Here is a 13,532-nt window from a genome sequence, read left to right on the forward strand (position 1 = left end):
CCGGGGGCAATAATGTATTGCAATGCATGTGACATTTAAACTGTGAGCACTGGACAAATGTAAATGAAATACACATATAATATTCAGCATATTCATTTTTGTTCCCAAGGCCATTATAGCTTACAGTGAGCATTTTGCCTCTGTTGTTTGTTTCTTTCATTTTTAAAAGATTTACTTGTTTATTTGAAAGTCAGTGCTACAGAGAAGGAGGGATGAGAGAGAGGTCTTCCATCTGCTGGTCCACTCCCCAGATGGCCGAAATGGCCAGGGTTGGGCCAAACCAAAGCCAGGAGCTTCATCCAGGTTTCCCACGTGGGTGGGAGGGGTCCAAACACTTGGGCAGTTTTCCACAGCTGTTCCTATGTCATTAGCAGGGAGCTAGATTGGAAGTGGAGCTGCTGACACATGAACCAGCCCCCATATTGGATGCTGGCACCGCAGGTGGTAACTTTACCTGCTTCGCCACAATACAAGCCCTGCCTCTGTTCTTTCTGACTTGGATTTCACATTAAGCAGTTCATGTTCATCTCCCGTGTCCTCATCTATCTCTCCCCAGTGATAGCCAAGCACTTCTTCATTTCCCATCTCAGCTTGCTAATAATTTGTTCCATTACTTTTAAAATGTGTGCTCTTGGGAATCTATATTTTTTCCAGGAGTACTGATTAGGAAAGGATCTTGGAAAAAGTGTCCGGGCCCTGGCTTCACACAGATCACCTTCTAAACATTCTGTATGAACAAGAGTCTCTTTTGTGCTCAAAGGTACCCCTGAGAGCCGGTGTCCCCCATCTTGCTCAATAACCATCTGCCCATGCAATTCTACCAAGACTAAATGACTCAACTCTTCATGTGCCCAGTGAGTACAGGGTAAAGCAACTAATGAGCACTTAGAAGTTACTTATTGACTCTTTCCTTTTATCCAGAATTTCCAGTGAAACAAAAATCAAACTATGTTCAATTTGGAAGAAAAACAGGAATTCCCACATGATTATGTCTAGCTCACCACATACTAGCCATTCAGTGAGGCCTTCTCAGGCCTACAAAGACCAACATCCTATAAAAGATTATTGGGATGCACTCATATAGTATATAAGAGTGTGCTTCAAAATGTTCATGGAAACTGAAGTTAAAAGATTATTTTGATGCAAAAAATTTGAAATCCTTGCATATGTGTTCTATAAAAAGTTCATGGAAAATGTATTATAAAAACTGCATGGGTTTCAAACTTCTTTGCACCCTCTCCCAAAAAAAACCTTGCTTTTAATTCCATTTTCCATCATCTTTCTGAAGCACCCTCATACTTTTTCTGTCACCAGTTCTGAAAATACTTCGATAATTTTGTTTTGAAATTCTTTCTCAGTAGCTACTCATCACTGTGAAGTGAGACGTTGTAACCTACATATTGTTTTCAAGTGTACCAAACAGTTTGACAGTTGATGTTGAGAAAGTGTTTGCCCTTATACATGTTTAAACATTCTTATCTACTTCAAATTTCTTTTGGAAATCTTGCAGTCAACAAAATTATTTTTAGATCTCCTAGATTTGCTGTAGCCTTTATCCATCTCCGAGTCCCCCAGCAGGACTCCTGTACTGCCCAGTGGATGATACAACCTCACCTGGACTTTTATTTCTGAAACAGTTATTTTCATTTTTAATTTCTCCATATAATGCTATAGGAAATAGGATAGCATTTTTGAAGGGGTGATCTAAACCTCTACAAAGTTATTTTAGTTTTCATGTTTAAAGGAGCCTTCTAATAAGAAAAAAAATGTTTTTGTAGCGAAATTGATCAATCTCTGCCATTCTTGTCCTCTGGATTCACTGATAATTCCTTCAACTCTGAAATCCTGTATCTTTTGTTCTCACTCTCAGATCTCTCCTGTTCAGTTAGTAGACCTAAGTTGTGACTCGGCACGGGACAGACCTCTGTCTGGTATCACAATAATCGGAAGGGATCACTCTGCCATGCACTATCCAGCTTTCCCTGTGTAGCGCCACATCTGTGTTTGGTTTGACATTTCTGCTCACTAGTTAAGATGACCCTTTGGTGAAAAAGCACTTGGGCAGTATTATCTTCCTAGGGTTTAATACAAGATTTTCTTGAGACAAAATATGTAGCCGGGTACTTCATTGTTACAACCTTTTCATAGATTTTTTTTCTGATTTCTTTTTCATTTGAAAGAGACAGAGTTAGGTCTTCCTTTCGCTGGTTCACTCCCCATTTGCCTCCAACAGCCAGCTCGGCCAGGCCAAAGCCAGGAGCTGAGAATTCAATCCAGGTCTCCCACGTGGGTGGCAGGGACCCGGGAATTTGAGCCGTCACCTGCTATCTCCCAGGGAATACGTTAGCAGGAAGTTGGAACTGAAAATAGAGCGAGGACTCCAGGCAAACCCAGGCACTCTAGTGTGGGGTGTGGTCATCCCAAGTTTGTGTCTCAACCACTGTCCCAGACTCCCACCCCAGATTTTCAGATTTCTTCAAACAAACTCCAATCCAGGAAATTTCAACTTTGCACCCATCTGGAAATAATTTGCAAAATATATCAAGCAGTTATTTATACTGTGTATTTTAAAATGCTGTAGACTGAAGCATACTAGTGGTAGGACTTAGTATGTAAACTGTTAGAAAGCACACACCATTTTGTGAGTATAGATGAATAACATATATAGATGACTAACCAAACCTGTTCACTGCCTGTGAAAATCGGCACTCTGCATTCTGTCTGGTTCATTTCCAATGCTAGCTTTAGGGACCTGTGTGGCCTGTGGTCCTTTTAGCCAGGGATACTGGCCTGATGGGAACCTTGTTGCTGTGAGTTGAAAATAGAATTCTTTATTTCAAAAATGGTTTCTTTGTTCCAGATGGAGTCTTTGGAGCAGACTTTTCTACTGGTCCTTTCAGGGTGCTGTTTCAATGTGTATTAAAACAATGTGTATCAAATCAATAATAATTACAAGTATTCCCCACTTTGAGTATACAAGGCTCTTCAAAAAGTTCGTGGGAAATGCATATGATGAAAAAAATATGCATGGATTTAAAAATTGGCATCAAAATGAACTTTTAATACCATTTTCCATGACCTTTTTGAAGTACCCTTGTATTTGGTTCTTGAATTTGGGATGATATGTGGCTAGAATTTAGACAGCCAGCTATCTTTATAATGATGTGTCTGAGTCTCATGGGTTCTTGATCTCAAAGAGCAATGGTTTGGATAGTGGGAGTTCGGATAGTGTAGGGTACTTGAACATGTGAGTGATCTATTCAGCGTATTCCCTGGAAATAAGAAAACTGCTTTTTTTAACAATTTCAGTGGTTTAAAACGTTCACTTTCTTTCAAAGAGTTTGGCATTTGGAAAGCAGTCTGTGGCATGCTTTGGGCTCAGTTTATTGCTGTCTTGATGGGACTTCTTCTTTGTGGTCTTATCTCAAAGTTGGGTTTGTTCTTTTGCTCAATGCAGTGGCCAAAGTATTGCTGATGAAATACTTTGCATATATGCATACACACAGCAGTAAACATGTGCCTGCTTATTTTTTCTGCCTTTTTGCTGCTACTCTTACTTGGTTTGTGGTGAGCTTCTGGGACATGGAATTTCAAAACCTAAGTCAACTGGATGCCAATTGTACGTACCCTGCACAGCCATGGTGGGAAAGATGATCACATTACCCCTCCATAGAGGCAAGAGGGCTGTTTTCGATTCTGGAGCTTATTTTACCATGTTAAAATATTTTGGACCAACATGACAGCTTTAAAACAGCCTGGTTCTATATATGAGAATGAGTCTGCCTCTAGGAAGATTCAAAATGGGGTGGAGGGATGAAAAAGATTAGCTCTTCTGGATTTGTATTTCAAATCAGCCAGGAAGATTCATAACCACTACATAAAATATGCAGACAAGAATATTGAGTCCCTACACTTGGCTCTTTCAACATTCAGTGAGTAAGAGGTCACTCTGAAGGTTCTTCTGTGTAGGGAGGACAGCACTATTGCCCTGGGGTTTGGGGAGCACAATGTCCATTTGACCCAAAAGAGAGGGCAGGATCAGATGGAGCTGAAGAAAATTCCTAGACCTTTCTGAGTTGTCTAAGATCATAACAGAATATTGTGCCGTGTACATCTTGTCTATCAAAATTTCCCTCTGAGCTAGGCCTCAGCAGCAGGGTGTCTGATGTAAATAAGCCCCAAGAGTCACCCCCACCTGTTAACAAAGGGCACTCACTGGTAACTGAGCCTTCCCTATGAAGTGCTTGGGATATGTTATCTGGTGCGGGCTGAGAGACTGAAAGAAGGGGAATGACAAGGACTGGGAGAGGAAAGGATTGGAGGGGTGGGGAAGGAGGGCTGCAAGAATGAACAGCACATAAGGATAGGTAGGGCAGGAGGGAGTAGGGGTGGGTAGGCAGTGGAGTCCAAGCTGATGTGGAAAAAATAAGGAGGAGCCATTTATTTGGGGGGGGGGGGGCGCAGAGAGAGATGAAAAGAAAGAGCCCTAAAGAGAGAAAGGAAAATGATAGAGAAAGTTAGCTTAAGACAGGCCTTGCTCATTAAGCTGGCAGCCTGGTCCACCCACTTGCCTACCTTCAGGGCCCGGAAAGGAATCGGGGCTCACACACTCAAGTTCATCCTTCTCAGCCCTCCCCAGTGCACTTCCCCTCCATGTCCCTTGAGTCAACCTAAAGCCATTTTCTTCTTTCCCCAAGCAAATTCAATGCCTACTACAGTTGCCCTGGATTAACTAAGGTGCCAGTTGACTCCCTCACTGACCACAAAGCTCTATGGTCAATCTGCCAGGTGATATTCCAGTCAATGGAAGATAGCACCTCTTAAGCAGATCCCAAATTCTCCACCAACTGAAATAACTCAGGATGATGGGTAATGGAAGAGTGGCAGCTGGGGTGTTCTGCATTTTTGTTGTTGTTATTGCCAGTGTTGGCTCCTTTAGGAAAGAGCTGTTTGCAAATTATTGATGCAGAGCAGAAAATGAGATATTTGACTCTGAATTGACCAAAGGGACACAAAAATGGCTGTGCAGGTGACTACAGAAAGTGTTTTTTAGAAAATAAATCAACTCCTATCCATTGAGGCTGTCTGTTCTTTTGACTTCCAGGTAGAAGAACGGTCAAGGCTTAACCGGCAGAGTTCACCTGCCATGCCTCACAAGGTTGCCAACAGAATATCTGACCCCAACCTGCCCCCAAGGTCGGAATCCTTCAGCATTAGTGGGGTTCAGCCTGCTCGGACACCCCCCATGCTTAGACCAGTGGATCCCCAGGTATAATCCTTTTATTTCACTTGGCAATAAGAGTATACAATAAATGCTATTAATATCCCAGAGAATGGTAACATGGATTCTGGCATAGGAACAATGAAATTATGACTCTTGATACAGAATTTACATAGAAGGCCCCAGTGAATTTTAGGGGTTAAAGAAAGAGTAAGAAAGAAAAGAGCATCACATGTAAGCTTTGAGTCAACCCAAAATGACTTCTTGGTAAACTGGCCTTTCTGAGAGCCATGGAAGCTTCTGCAGGATGAGGACAAGCATCCTTTTAGGTATGAGTACCAGACTCAAATTCCTGGAGATCTTGGCGGCATACTGTATACGTACATATATAAGCTTTTGTTCCTTGGGGTCCTGGCGTGAGCCTGAAATGAGAAAAATTCAATGGACTTGGTTAAGCACAGTTGTCTTTTGAGCCAGTGCTTCTCAAAGTGTGGTCACACAGAGCAGCAACAGCAGCAGCCAGAAATTTGGTAGGAAGACTGACTGAACACCATCCACACGCCAGACCCTGAGCCGGACTCAGAGATCCAGTGATGAGCATTGTAGATGCAGGTCCAGTCTTCAAGGAGCTTACGTTCCCCACAGCAGAGGAGACAAGCTTCAAGCAGGACTAACCAAATGTGGGCAGTGCTAGGGCAAAACGGGTACTTTGGACTCTGGGTCTTGCTGATTTGTCTCAAATGGCCACAGTTTCCCTAAAAGACTATGTGTCTTCCCTACATGGACAGTCTCATCACATGTCCAATTGTGGGGCTTATGGCTCTACAAGAAATTTCCTGGTATCAGGAGATATATAATCCCCCAGATGGTAAGCACCAGTACAACGGAAACCAGGATTTTATAGAGGTTAGTCCTATAGGCCACCAGTGTAGAATGCTAGGTCCCATTTTAGCCTCCAGCACATATTAGCTGTAAAAACTAGGGTATCTTAGGTTGCTTTTGTGTGTACAGTGTGGGAAATGGTTGTGTCCACCTCGTGGTGGACTCAGTGAATCCCTAACAAGTGAGATCTTTGGCACAGTTCTCATTTTACGGAGCAAGAGCACTCTCTAAAGCCAAGTTAAGGATTTCAAAGGAGGAAGTTTGTAATATTGGAAGGGAAGTGCTTGTAAAAGATATTGTGTTCTTGGTACGTGAATGGGCACCAAATATAGTTCTTGTTATTATCATCACACTGTTCTACGAAGTTCTTGGCAGTCCAAGTAAGCCATTTAACTTGTTGCGGGGACCCCAGTTCAGCCCTACCTGTCACTCTAGACAGAAAATTTTGAAGAGCTGTTAAAAGCATACTTGTGGTCAGCTGTGATAGAATCTCTCCAGTCCACTTCTTGTGCCCTAGAACTTTCTCTTCCCTTCACCTGATAGAGGTGGTACTGGCCTGTTTTTTTTTTTTGTTTTGTTTTGTTTTGTTTTGTTTTTTTCCCCTCCTAATAATCCTCCTCTAATGTTGGCTTGTGCTTAGATCCCTCATCTGGTAGCTGTGAAATCCCAGGGACCTGCTTTGACCGCCTCCCAGTCAGTGCATGAGCAGCCCACCAAGGGCCTGTCTGGGTTTCAGGAGGCTCTGAGCGTGACCTCTCACCGCGTGGAGATGCCGCGCCAGAACTCAGATCCCACCTCTGAAAACCCGCCTCTCCCGACGCGAATCGAAAAGTTTGACCGAAGTTCTTGGTTACGACAGGAGGAAGACATTCCACCAAAGGTAACAGTAGGGACGTTTTTGCATTGCCATCACCATTGCCATCACCGTTGTCATCACTGACCACTCTTGTGGTCACTGCGCCAGGCCTTTTGCAGCCGTGGAGAAGGTAAAGATGCCAAAGCACCTTTACTTCTCATGTTTGTCTTGGTGCCCCTTTATTCCTACACTAAAATTTGCATTGTCAGCTTTTCTAACCATCATTTTCCCTATAATTAAATCTTGGGGAGGCTGAATGACTACTAAGTATATATTCTGTGTTTAGCACCGGAACTCTCAACACTAAGCATTTCAAACTTATTATCTACAGCAAGAAGTAGAATAATGGATTTTTTAATGGATGACTTAATCTATGTCTGGGCAAATTGAAAACTTCCAGATAAAAGATAGAAAATCTATTTCTATTTTGATCAGAAAATCAGATTTCAGAGAGTCAGAAGATAGTGTTATTCTTAGGATATTTTAGTTGGCCCTATTGAAGGAAAGCTCCTTGTAGGCCAGGTTGTAATTTAATTCCAGTCTTAATCAGTTATTGTGGATAAAATTTCAGGGTCAAATGATCAGCCATCCCACTGGATAGAACATTCTTGAGTTCGGGTCTTTTTTTTTCTGTTGTTCTGAGATGTCCTAGCATGTGTCTGGGCACCTGGCTACAGACAGTCTGGAAGTATTTCAAAATACCAGAGACATGTTTACACTGGATTCTTCCTGGTTTAGCAATCTCCCTTCTCATTAGCTCAGCATAAAGGCTGTGACAAATGGGATGTTCTGTGATTTCCAGAAAGCAATGCCATTGTTGATTCCAGAAAAAAGTTTTTGATGGCTTAATTAGTATTTTTCTTTATACTCTTCTCAGGAAGGTGTTGTAACAGGAGTTCCATTATTTGAAAATGAAAGCCACTAATAGCTTGTCTTATTAATATTTTCTTCCTATAGAAGCAGAAATGCCATCAGAAGAGATTATTAGGGAGCAAAGTTCAACAGGGAGAGTAAGGTAGGCAGAGGAGCAGACACCATGCTAGAACTGAAATGGGAAGTCATTAGTCTACTTTCTGAAAACAGGCAGGCATATATTGGTAGAGCAGGGAGAAAATTTTAGATCAAATGTAAGATTTAGGTTTTAATAATTCATGAGACTCTTTCTTCCCAACTATTTGTTTACAAAAATAAAAAGGAAAAATAGAAGTGGTAATATTTAATTAGAATCGGTGGTAGAACTCATTTGGTCATTTTTGCTTCACTGACTCATCTTTACATTAAAATGAATTATAATAAAAATTTTTCAAAGTAGACAAAGGATGGCACTTAACACTGGAGATAATTTTCTGTGCTGAAATTCATCATATGATTCTTTTAAAAGAATAGACAGTTTTGGCACAGTTATAATGTTTGATTTTATTAAAAAGTCTGTATATTTTCTAAAATGAGGCTTATTGAATTCTACTTAAGGCTCTTGCCAGATAAGCTAAAATAGATTCCTACTGCACTTCACAAACAAATTGTTACCCCCATAATCTTTTTGAAACCCTTCCAGTTTTTTTAGCGTTAGTCTTGAATTAATCTTGAATCCTGAATCCTATTTGGGACTGTGCTTACTAATTGACCTTCCACTGCATAGGTGATTTGAAGTTCGGATTTTAATTACTAATTTCAGGTTAACTAGGAGGTAGAAACATTCACAATCTACTGTGGTATGTTCCCTGAAGTTCTAAGCTGACATCCTAGTTTCACTCTAGATTTTTGCCATTTCTTTATCTGCTTACTAGTTGTTATATGAGCTAAAAATGGAAGTTGGCTTGAGCTGGGTGGCTACTATCAGATCCAATGAATTAAGAGCACCCTAATGAAATTCCTGGTGTCTACCACTGTTGCCCAAACAAAAGAGGCCAATTATTTTTAGCCCAGTGAATCCAAATTTTACCGTAGTCTGTGTTTACGGTATTTTTAAGACTGAGAATGTCCCTTTCTCTGGTTGTTGATTGTGTCTTACTGCCTTTTGCTAGCAGACTCTTACTTGGTTTTGTTTAGGGAGTTAAACATTTCTGTGAAAAATACAAGACATTCCTCCTGCCCCGCCCCATTTCAGATAGTTTCTGAACTTCCTTGGAAATCGTTGAAAAGGGTAAGATTTTCAGAGACCAGCCTGTAGAAACTACTTTGTGGGAAATATTTCTGAGTTCTGGTTTTCTTCCAGGTGCCTCAAAGAACTACTTCTATATCCCCAGCGTTAGCCAGAAAGAATTCTCCTGGGAATGGTAGTGCTCTGGGACCCAGACTAGGATCTCAGCCCATCAGAGCAAGGTAAGGGAAGGAATGTGGTGACAGTGAAGGAAAAAGCCCACTCACTGTTGCCATCACTGCTTTCCTTAAAAATGGCTGTGTTCTTTTCACTGAAAGGCAGGTTGACTTGCCACCTGGACTGTGTATTTTGATGGGCCAGATACGTGCCTTTTATTTCTTCAAAAACTTTTCACACAAATCACCATACCACTGTGTGTGTGGAGGTGGGGGTGCTCAGGAATGAATGAATGAAGCAACCCAGAAACCAGTGCAGTGTACCTTAATAGTTTTTAAAATCTGGGAGTAAAATTACAAATACAAGTCTGGGTGTAATATCTCAAACCGATAATTATTTCAGAGGCCATGTTATGGAGGGAAAAAATTGGCCTATTTTGAATTGATTTTCAATATCCGGTCAAGAAGTATGCTCTACGAACCACTGAGACTTCGCAAGTATTTGCTAAGGAGATAATGACCAACTGCAGAGCATAAAATTACAGAAGAACCAGCTTTGGAGAGGAAACCACCTTATTGGTCACTGAAATAGGAGGGCATTTGAAAGATGTTATTTTAGTGCAAAAAAACTTGAAATTCATGCATAGTTTTTTCACATTAAGAATTTTCCAAGAACTTTTTTAAAGTTATTTTTATTATTATTATTAATTTGAAAGGCAGAGTTACAGAGAGAGGAGGAGACACAGAGAGGTCTTCCATCTACTGGTTCATCCCTGAGGCCAGGGCTGGGCCAGCCCAAAGCCAGAAACCCAGGCTTCTTCTGAGTCTCCTATATGGATCCTGGGGACAAGCACTTGGGCTATCTTCTGCTGCCTTCCTAGGCACATTAGCAGAGAGCTGGATTGGAAGTGGAGAAGCTGGGACTCAAACTGGTGCCCATATGGTATGCCTGCATCACAGGCAGAGGCTTAACCTGCTACACAACAATGCTGGCCCCATCTGTGAACTTCCTGAAGGCCCTTCATATAGCTTCCACTGTTGTTTTTCCAGAATTTTCCATCGATAATGTATGTTTCTACAGTGAGGAAGTTGCTCCCACTTCTACTGGTTGCTGTTGAGGTCTCAAAACTGGGAGGAAACAAGATCTCTACAGTCTCCCAGCGGATTTTTATGTGGCAACAGATGCTATTTGTTGCTGTAGTTCATCAAGCTTCCCTCAGATTTTTCATGATGAATACATCCCGTTTTAGGATTAGCAGAAATAGCAAATGGCCTCTGCCGAGGCTATAAAAAGGATGTGAGCTTGGGCAGGCTGTTTTCTTTTCCTTCATTGTGTTCATAATAAGACAAGGACCCCCCTTTCTAGTACAAGAAAGACTGCAAATGAAGCTTATGATTATTTGTACATCTCTTTAAAATGTGGAATGCTTTTGATCATAAAGCTTTCATTTTCTTTTTGACATGGAAAGCCTTGGGAAGAGGTCAGTCCATAAATAATATGCAACTATACTAAGAACACGAGTTCCTTTAGGGCAAAGATGCCGGTCCATTCCGAGTGGAACTACCAAAGGCAGGAGGCTCTGAATGAGCCATTTTTCCCCAATGACTTGTCAGACTCACACTGAGCTGGTGTTGCTAAGCTGTTCTAGGCCTGGAACGTGCTGTGACCAGGCAGCCAGAGGAAGGACAGCATCGGATTGCCTGAACTTTATCAGTCCTCCTCTTAGGCGGCAGTAAGTCCCCAATTATCAGTGCTTTTTGCTCCTTTGAACCCTGCCCTCGGGGCTCTGTTCATTGGATCACTTGCTCAGTATTTTAGTGGCTTTAGATCAAGCATTATTTCAAACTTACTTTTTTTTCCTGTCAACCAAAAAAGAGTGAGCTACCATTATGCAGTCAGACAAAAAGCAGCTTTTTGTTCCTTCTTAAGTGCTACTTTAATGGCATTGAAGCCTAAAATAATTGGTATTTGATGGTCAGTGGCTTACAAAGTATGAGCCCCTTAGAACCATTTAAATACCATACCTTGCCCAAAGAACGCAGACTTTGTGGGAGACGGCTAACATTTTTCTACTTCAGAGGTAGAGAAGAAGTGAGCAAAAAGATCTTAATGATTTTGGTACAGAGAATCCCCATGTTGTAGGCGGGACACTCCTTCAGCACACCTGCTTCTTGTCTGGCGTGACCCACACTTAAGTCATAAATCAGAGTTTACAGCTCTAATGGGATTGCCGTGTTAAAGCCTCAAGATCTAGTTTATTTCCTGTGATAAGGGTAGCTTTTGTTCACCTAATTAGCCCACCCAGTACTTAGTGGCCTGAAATATAACTGCTGCTTGCATTTCAGGATTCTGGGAGGCCACTAAGAAGTCCATCTGCTGATCTTGCCGGGGTTTGCTCGTGCAGCTGCTGGGTCCCCTGTACCTCTTGTTCCATCCTCAGGGTCTTTAACGCGGGGCTTCCTCCTCCTTTGGTGATGGCAGGAAAGCATTTTAAGAGGAAAACATGTCCCATGGCCACTGCAAGTCGAATGCTCAACCCCTGAGTCCATTGGAAGGGAGCTATGCAGGGCGTGGGCACTACGCGATGCGAGTTGGCTAGGGGCCATCGCTGTGACGCACAGCCTCCCCTACTCTTCTGGGTCTCATGAAGTCCTTTTTGTACCATTTGTCAGACAAGCAGCCATTCACAAAGCTCTTAAGAAAAGGGCTGCTTTTAAATAAGTCACACTTCACATGCTTCTGGGCTATACTTCTGTACTTGGTCAATGTTCTCTTTCTTTCCTCCTTTTCTTTGAAATAGTTCTCAAGGGCGTCTAGAAAATTAACAAAGTCGGAATGGATTGCAAACAAAATTACATAACTAATGAGGGACAGATTCAGGAAGTTTCATTATTTTTAATTCATTTGCTGAAGTCAGCAGATAAACATGAAAGGCCCACTAAATGCAGAACTGCACGTGACTGGGAGCCAGTGACTGCAACCCAGGCTGCCCGACTCCAAGGCCCATGAGTCATACTAGACCTGCTAGTCCTTAGGGCTGAAGGGCCAATATTCTTTTTCCTGTCTCACTGTTTTACTTTTGGGAGAATATATCAATTAAGGTGGAGCCTCTTTTCCCCTTTTGTGGCACATGAGGGATCCCAAATTTAAGATAATAGCATCTCAACATGGAAGGAATTTGGGTATCCAACTCACTACTTGGAGAACTATCAAGAAGAGCAGTTCCAGCTATGTGCATTATATGTGAAAACTAAATCGTTGTTGTGCTAAGTCAATAATAATAAAAAAAAGATCCAGAGCCTCGTGGATAAAAAACTCAGTTTTTCCTTTTTGCATTAGTACTCACAATGTTAGATAAATGCAGAATGTATGATTTCTTTTTTTGAAAGTTTGGGAAACATTATTTAAATGCATAAGCTCTTGAGAAGACTCCAGGTCAAATGTGTGGCATGCAAGCAGGTTCCTGTAACATGAGGAAAAAAGCAAAGCTTTGCTGGTGTGAATACTTATCCTTTTCCCCAACAAAACTGATAAGTTCCTCTTCTGTCTACACATACCACACCAAACCAAGAAGAGCCCCATCGCCAGTTGTTTGTAAATACATGCAGCATTGAGCATGCACAGCTGTGCAGCATCAGCTGGTCAAGAACGTGTTACAGAGCCACCCCTGCAGTGCCCTGCCTTCTGCTGGGCTCAGGCAATTTCTTACTGAATTGTTTAGTAAATAGTCCTGGAGTGGCATACTGTTGTTCTAAGTGCATTGCAAATATTAACTAATTTAAGCCATAAGCACTCTGTGAGGTGGTGACTATACGCGTTCCCATTTCATAGCTGGAGAAATTAAGGGAAACAGAAGTTAAGCAAGTTGACCAAGGTGACAAATTTAATTAAGTGGGAGAGCTGAGATTTGCGTGCTGGTAGACTTACACCAAAGTCTGCACTTCTCAGCACCATTCCCTGCTAGCCTGTTTAGTGTGCATTGGTGTGGTGTTTTCCCAAGGGAGATGGACCCTCCGTTCCTTGAGGGACATGGCACCATTTTGTTTCCAGCTTTCTGACCATGCGGTGTAGTGAGTCAGTGAAGATTAAGATTATTGCTCCTAATCCAGCGATATGCACCACCCTTCAAAAGTCAGCGTGCTAGGCCGGCGCCGCGGCTCACTAGGCTAATCCTCCGCCTTGCGGCGCCGGCACACCGGGTTCTAGTCCCGGTCGGGGCGCCGGATTCTGTCCCGGTTGCCCCTCTTCCAGGCCAGCCCTCTGCTGTGGCCAGGGAGTGCAGTGGAGGATGGCCCAGGTGCTTGGGCCCTGCACCC

At 42.3% G+C, this 13,532-nt stretch overlaps 1 protein-coding gene across 14 annotated transcripts in view; it reads left to right on the plus strand.

Moving 5' to 3' along the window:
• TNIK (TRAF2 and NCK interacting kinase) overlaps positions 1–13,532 on the plus strand; it is a 393,157-nt gene that overhangs the window by 327,325 nt on the left and 52,300 nt on the right. For all 14 annotated transcript variants that reach the window (XM_017346916.4, XM_017346919.4, XM_017346917.4 and 11 more), the window contains 3 exons: positions 5,105–5,269; positions 6,744–6,983; positions 9,175–9,281. In XM_017346916.4, coding sequence (XP_017202405.3) covers positions 5,105–5,269; positions 6,744–6,983; positions 9,175–9,281 — 512 coding nt within the window. The remainder of the gene's footprint in view (positions 1–5,104; positions 5,270–6,743; positions 6,984–9,174; positions 9,282–13,532) is intronic.

This window comes from Oryctolagus cuniculus, chromosome 4 (genome assembly GCF_051225735.1).
Source record: "Oryctolagus cuniculus isolate XC-2025 breed Fujian yellow rabbit chromosome 4, ASM5122573v1, whole genome shotgun sequence".
Classification (NCBI taxonomy): Eukaryota; Metazoa; Chordata; class Mammalia; order Lagomorpha; family Leporidae; genus Oryctolagus; species Oryctolagus cuniculus.